Below are 7,882 nucleotides of genomic sequence, written 5' to 3'. Positions count from 1 at the left end.
CCGCGACTTACTACCGGTGACATAAACGGACGACAACATTTCAACGGCATGGGGATGTTTCGAAAATAACCATTTACTCCAATATCAAAACAGCTACGGTAAAAATAAAAAGACGTGCATCATCCCGGACATAATGCAACACCACATGCGAAATTACACAGAAATGCGACGTACGGAAGAATGCGTTTTGGCTGCGAACATCTTCCAAAAAACTTGGCATCTCTTAACCATGGGCAAAAACATCTGGAACCACTTATCAAAACCACCCCGTATCTGCATGAACTTTTACCCCCCCCCCTCACTGCTATTCCAAACAACGCGTTTTTCTGGACCATTCCAATTCGCCTCGTAATTGTAGGGGTGCGTCTGCGATATTACATTGACCGCGAAAGCAGTAACGGCAAAAATACACATTCGTGCATCAACACGGGCATGCCCGCAGACGGCGTATAAAATTGCGTGCCGATTACACAAAGAGAACCCAGTGTTTTGACTGCGAACATGAAAAATCAGCCGATCACAACACTCCGTCCGGAGGTCCTGACCTCCTTCACGGAGTAATAAAGGTAAGTAAACAACGTATGGAAATTGATTGATTGAACTTACTACCTTAAAAGAATGACCTGACTCGAACAGGAAAATCCAGTCCTGAATGCCAAATCGCTTTAATACCACGAAGTTACGCTATGCTATATTGTAACGGTTGCTTACCATCATTGTCAGAGTATCGTTGGTCTGAATGATAGTTTTCGCGGTCAGTTGAAGGTCTCTCCTGAACCCTCTACTCCCACATGGATGGTAGTGACTGTCGGAGTCTGCGTAGTGCACGAAGCGAGGCCTTCGGTCCCTCAGTGGGGATCCCCCGGCCGGCAAGGCGGAGACAGACCGGACAATCGCCACCAGAAACAGCGTCGCCAGCAGCAGAATTCCTGTCGACCAGTGAAACGAAGTATCAATGTCATGTTCATGCAAATGAAGGCCAATTTGCATAATTGCTAAGAAAAGACTGGAATACGGCAGTACAATTCTTGCGGCATTTGTAGTTGAACATCATCATGCAAACCAGGGCCTCGGTTACGTACTTTATTAGCTACAACAGCCTTCTTTACTAAGGCGAAACTTTCATACTTTGAACAACATACATATGTTTTTGTCTTGGGCTGTGACTTATATATCAAAATCCTTTTGATGGATTTTTCTAAAATTTGGTTAAGTTAAAGAAACAGCTCTAACATGGAAGCCAGAAGGCACATTCCTAAGAGGGCGGCCTAGAGTCACCTTGCGGAAAACACTACAAAATGATGGGGCAAAACTTGGACTTAACTCACTTAAGAATATGGCAGTAGTGGCGCAAGACCGAAACCTTTGGAGAAAAAAGTCAGACAAGGAGTCGACCTATGCAACAAGGTTGCGGGAGGATCTAAGGTCTAAGGTAAGGTAAGGTTAAGTTAAAGAGGGTATCAAACATTTCAACCACAACGCAAAAACATGATTACTTCAAGGAGGACTGTGTCATACAGACTCTCTTGAAGAACAAATGTATGCAATGCCGGCAAAGCTTAAAAACGCTTAAAACAAGCTCTTTATCTGCTTGTAAAGTACTTTTACAATGTAGCCATATGAACTATGGAGACTTTGGTGATATAGGCCACTTTTCACTTTTCCATCGGTTCAGTGTCTGTATAGCCGGTATAACCGCCCCTCGACAAAACACACCAGCTTCGCAGGCACGCGGCACGGCGGCAGCTGGCTACATTACACCGAACGACCTGTTACACCCAGCCTTTGCACATCTAACTGCAGGAGTTCTTAAAAGCTATCTATTGATAATGCCCCTACTGTACCCGGTGGCAACGAGTTCAACTCTACTATAGTTCTAGAAAAAAAAAACGAATTTTTGAACATTTCAATCCCTGGTTGATAACTCCGGTACTTGAAGGCGTGTTCTTTTCTGACCTGCATCTTGCAACTTATTTTACTCTCGTGATCAAAACTTCGGCCGGTCTCACGAATCTGAGTTGAAAAAAGCCATGCTTACCTGTGCGTTGAGAAGCCATGTCGCAGCTTGTAAGTTACCAGGTGATGGACTGTAGAGCAGCTTTCTGTCAGGTAGGAGCGTCTTTGGGGGTGACTTTCGGCCCGCACTGCTAGCACACACGCGTCCGCGCAGAATTTATTACAGCCCGTGTATTGTTTTAGACTTAGTCATCATAATTTTTTCTATGGTTTGATACATTCATATCCCTTCTTCTTCTTATCATGCAAGTACCGCACCCATTTCCCGCTTCTATAGCGTAAATTGTAACTTGGATGTCGTCTGAATGGGACGTTTGCGTAAGACACATTTTCGCTGAAATTTCATTGTCCTTTTCCCGCTTTCCTCGGTCACAAACCTTCCCCCCATTGTCTTGATTATACAATATAATCACGTCAAGTTTCTCCAGAAGAAAAGCATTTTCACCCGAGGCTCCGTCTGATGACACATACCATTCCTTGGAATGCATGATGCACTCAGCAAACATTCCTTTGGGATATACAGTTACAGGACGATCCTTACACATCCTGGAAAACACGCGGATGTATCACTTTTTTATCATAGTACAAGGAAGGATTTAAATCTATTACGCACGATAAAGTTCTGTCAGTGTATACGTAGGAGCTTTTTTCAGTGCAATCTGAATTGGTGTGCAAGTCTCCGCAAATAGGCTTTGTTATCATTTTTTTGAAGTTCTAAAATGCTAGACCGATCCTGAAGCCCCGCCCACCTCCGTCTAATGCAAATATTTCACGGACATGCAGCCACCTCCTCATTGGTCGAACCGCTAATTGCCTTTCTCTCATTGGTCGAACGTCTAATTGTGATGGACAATAAGGATCGGTCTATTGAGTAAACTTTTGCACATCTTGTTGCGGAAACCGCTCACGTAAGTCTCTTCAGCCAGAAATAACGACAAAGTTCGGTTCCAAGGTTACTTGGTGATGTATTTGCCACACCGTGGCGTCAGGTGTAACAAATTCACTACTCTCCAAGCAGATGTTTTGGCTTCTTATTTTTGACGTGATTTTGGGCGTTTTTATCCAGCTTTGTTTTTATACTGCTACTCGTATCAGCCTCTTAAAACCGTTAGATGTTGTTAGCATCACCAACTATGTATGTAACTTTGCCATACGTTGTACCCGTTTCAATTGTCGTGCAATAAAATAAAGTTCTATCCCATTTTAGGCGAGCCCACCAGGTGGCACATGACATCTAGCGTATGTACGCCCTATCTTGGGCGCGAGTCTATGACTGGGTTTAAGACTAGGCCAGTACAAAAACGAACGCCGGCACTACAAGCACTAAAACGAACGCCTCACGAGCCCAATTCATTTGAATTGCTAGCATACCACTCAGCGGTTCATTCCTTGAAATTTCATCCGACATAGCCATGACTTCCGGTGTCAACTTTCAGGAGCAATGATGTACTATATGCTCTCAATGTTATCAATCTCTGCGTTGTTTTACAACGATTTTAACTGAGTTGGATGATCATACTTGGACCTCAGTGAAATTAGCAGACGAGACGATGTTTAATTCTCAGAGGCTAAATGAACCTTGCCCGGAACTCGCATGACTGCCGACCAACACATGCACCACTGGCAAAGGAAGGTAAGAATGTCAACGTCATAACCACATGAGTCACCAATTCACGCCTTCTTAAAAGGTGTGCCAAGGAAACGCCTGGATGTCTATATTCTTGGAAGAATTTCGAAGCCCAATGTTGTTCCGGAATGGGGGACAATGACCTGAAAATACTCGTCTACTTTGTCTGCAGTTAGGTCAATAACCGTGCAATGACCCCTACTGTATTAGCCTGGTGGTGTCCAGTCTACCGTGGTTGGGACAGGGTGTCTTTGAGGCTCAAATATTTTATTTTCCCCCTGTCCAGCTCAACAGACCGCCCAGTAGGAGTTTTGCACGCCAGTTGATTAGCCCCTAATAAAACTCCCGTTGTGCTAAACCTACTGGAGAACCTAGGGAATAACTCCTGCAGCCCCGAAGAGAACCCTCCCCAACCACGATAGACGGGACCATACTGTAAATGGCACAAAACAGTTGCAAAATGGGCAAATATACATATATATATACCGTAAGTTGCAAAAAGAAATATTGGGAAAGAATACCAATGTCGTAGAATGTCAAAATCAAACGAAAAAGACAAAAATGTAAAGAAATGAATTTGAAGAGTAGATTATTCGCCATACCATACTCTGTGTCATTTGTTCAACCTTCATGACCACGTAGACTTCATGATAATGAAAGCAGCTTTTTTTTGCCAAACTTTTTAAATTCGCACGCTCGCATCAGTTTTGGGGTTCCCAGAGGATGTCATCCATATAATCAAATCAACATGGCCTTACCGATGCTGGCGCAGTGTCACAGAAAAATGACAGGCAAACCCCAAACGGCAAGACCGGCCGTGAACGAACAAAATATAACGATAAACTTCAACGTACGCCTTTTCTTTTCGGAGCTATTTGTAGACAATAGTAACTGTACGACAGAACGGTTTAAAATTTATTGAAAATACCGAGCATTAAAACCGAGAAAAATAACATTTTTGCATCAATCAACTAAAAATGGCAACCCCCAAGAGAGCCTTATTTCGGGCGCTATAAAACAGGAAGTGCGAAAATTAAATGTAGCTTTGTAATGGGCACTTCCGCCCACTGGAGAATTTCGGAGAGTTGGGAGTTGCCAAACTCAATAGTCCCGTAAGGGGGTTTCAAGTTATTGCGGATTATGTAAAAAAATCAGAATGAACCATTTGGGGCCTGCTATGTATTCAAACCCCCAAAACAGGGCTATGAGTGGATGGCGTTCAGCACCAAGGGCAAGCATTGTACTACTAACTGTTAACTGGTTACACAGTTACATTTTTGACATGTTCTTGTTTCCCCATCCATGTCTGCATTGACATGGATATTCTGCCCGGTAAAAATGTCACAGTTTCTGTTCTAACGTCACAAACAGAAAGAAAATAACAACAACATGTAACCTTACCAGAAATGATTACGTTATCTTTATGCATATTACCGGCTGAGAACCAACAGGTGGGAACTACCCATGGGTCTATGCGAACTCACAAGCGCCAAGATGTCGGCCGAACATGGAGCGGGAGGAACTTTTGATAACAATTCGTCCCTGGAAGACGAGAAACGTCTGTTTTTGGTGGTGAGTAGAACGTAACTTTGTTCTTTGTATCCTTGTGAGCACTCTGGAACATCCTTACGTAGAAAGACGACGTAATACTACAGAAATATGACGGAGTTTTTAAAGCATTGTGGCGTGGCATACACGCGAGAGCGCACCTGGGCTAAATTGATTTGCATATAATTTAAACGATAGCAAGATCATAATAAATTTTTGAACAACACGCAGCGTACAAACGTGCTGTGCATAAAGAAGAAAGATGTTTCGTCCTCCCCCGTCCAGCTTGAAATAAACCTCATTAAGTTGAAAGAGTCCATTCCAAGTCTTGCATATTTATTTCTGTTTTATTTAAACAGGATAGAAACCTCAGTGCTATTTAAAACCACTGCTTTTCAGGAATGCCCTGTAAATTTTATGGATGACGTCCTTTGGAGACCCTAAATCTAATGCGAGAGGGCGAAAAAATAACAAGAAGGGCCCTAAAAAACAAGATGCCTAGATTAGAAATATAGTAAGAGACGACAAATGTTAGGACACAAATTGAATGAGGTGACACAGTGTAACAAGCAAGTCTTTTATTCATCATCAAAACAGCAATAAATCAGGTGGAATAGCAGTTGTCATCCTGTCCTGTTTTTGCGTTACGGGTTTCACGTCAATCTGACGATTTGGGGCACTGTCGTGACTCTTTGGTCATAGTTGCAGGAAGCGGAATTTCTTTTTTTTTTTCTAGGAACAGGCCAAAATCAATGCGCGTGCGGACGTCATCCATAAAATTTACTTGGTGTGGCCAAACAACAAGTGACAGATTTGTTGGGCATGAAGAGATTATTTATTCAAGGAAGTTCTTTTTAAACCTCCTTGCTTTAGTGAATCGACAAAAGTACAGGGACTTTTGTCTACAACAGAATGTACCACTAAGGTCGAACTAAGCTAAATACATGTATGGTAAATACATGTATGGATAATGTCATCCTGCTTACAGAATATATTTATGCGACAAACTATGTACAGAATATACGTCAGTGGCAATGTATAGCTATTCTTAAACATGCAGTCTCTAAGATTTAGACATTGTTAAACTGTATTTCCCTATTTGCACACTGTCTGGATTGTCTCCTCTTAAAATGTATTGGAATTTATTTATATGACCTGAAGTGTTGAAATCAGTAGAACAATTGGACAGAAAAGTGTACAGCATGCAGCACTTATCATTATATAGTGTACAATCTGTTATGAAATGATGCTCATTTTTAATCATATTTGGGCAAAATGGTACCTAGACGTTGATGAAAAATATGCAGACACATCATGTGGTATATCTACCAGTATCAATTGTGTATGTGAATGTTTCTGATAACATCCTTGGCACTCTACACCCATTTCAAACTTGCAAATGGGTTTCAGAACTACACAAATTGTGTGAGCAGCTAGGCCACACTGACTTAATTTTATGGAAGACTATGAACTGATGCAAATTCACAATACCAGCTTTGTATTCCTGTGGATTAGTAGCATTTTTATTTTTGGCCGGAATTTTTTTTATTTGACCGTGTGCACTAGTTTGGGACTCTTCAGAGGATGCCATCCATAAAATTGGGTGTGGCCTTAGTTACCAAAGAATGTTTTTGACTGCTACACATTTCTTTACAATTTCTTGAACACATTTCGGATTGATGATTGAACTGTTTTCATGTTTATTTTTCAGAACATATCCTGACGACATTGGATATTATACTTTGACCATGTATAAAACATTTGACCAACTTGGTTTGACCAAATGTTTTATACATGTTGATGATATTCCAATAATTTTGATTGTGTTTACCTGATGCTAGTTGTTGTTAATCATCAGATGGATATACTTGGTTGCATTATTTCATTTATTTCAAAGTTAAAAAATCTTTTGTTATAATGACATTTGTAATTTACATTTTGTCTAATTTTACAGAAAACTTATTCGAATTTGGAATGATCTTGATTGAGCTTAGACATATTTGCCATGATTGTTGCATAACTATTGTGTTTGAATTGTGACAAATGTACAGTCCGTATTTGAAATACATTTCCTATGTGCTGTTGGTAACTGTTCAGAACTGAGGTACGGTATTTCATCTATGATGTTAAAGTTATTGATAACCGACTAGAATCATGTGATATTGATAATGATATTGATGCTCTTTATATGTTGCAATGTGTGTGTCTTTGTATGTGATATCTTAATATTTGTGAGATGTATTTAATGTGATTTATGTGTTGTTTGGTCATTATATTCTGTGTTAAGGTCATATTGAAGGGTGCCTGAGGACTTTTTGGAAATACTAATATAGAAAAAAAAACTCTATCTGACATGGTAGACTTTTTGGTCTATTTTTATAATCTATAACATATTTTTTGCCAGGGCCACATTTTGACCGCGAAATTGAACGACAAAGTTCGCAATTTTTACGCGCCATCTACCATCCGGGCTCCCATATATGGAGTGCTCTTCCAAATATGGAGTGCTCTTCCAAATAATGTGCACACCCCCCGGCCCCACTGAAGCGAAAGCACGATTCCGCTGGGCCACTTGAAGCAAGGAATGTGAACTGTCACAGTGTGTGTGAGCTTCACTTTGCCATTGGGAAAGGAAAAGACAATTTTCCTGATACTTAGAGCGTTTGTAAATACAGTACATCATGTTATTTG

General features: G+C 40.9%; 1 protein-coding gene across 1 annotated transcript in view; it reads right to left on the bottom strand.

Annotated features, from left to right (window-relative positions):
- Positions 1-2,161, bottom strand: part of LOC109477601 — a 5,038-nt gene extending 2,877 nt beyond the window's left edge. The window contains exons 1-2 of the mRNA XM_019778944.1: positions 2,039-2,161; positions 712-929 (exon numbers count right to left, since the gene is read on the bottom strand). Of these exons, the coding sequence (XP_019634503.1) occupies positions 712-929; positions 2,039-2,057 (237 nt within the window). The 5' untranslated portion in view covers positions 2,058-2,161. The remainder of the gene's footprint in view (positions 1-711; positions 930-2,038) is intronic.
- Positions 2,162-7,882: the final 5,721 nt, after the last annotated feature.

Source organism: Branchiostoma belcheri, unplaced genomic scaffold (genome assembly GCF_001625305.1).
Source record: "Branchiostoma belcheri isolate BF01 breed outbred unplaced genomic scaffold, Haploidv18h27 scaffold40, whole genome shotgun sequence".
NCBI lineage: Eukaryota > Metazoa > Chordata > Leptocardii > Amphioxiformes > Branchiostomatidae > Branchiostoma > Branchiostoma belcheri.
Note: the sequence above shows the minus strand (reverse complement) of the source record. Positions and strands in the feature narration are given on the sequence as shown.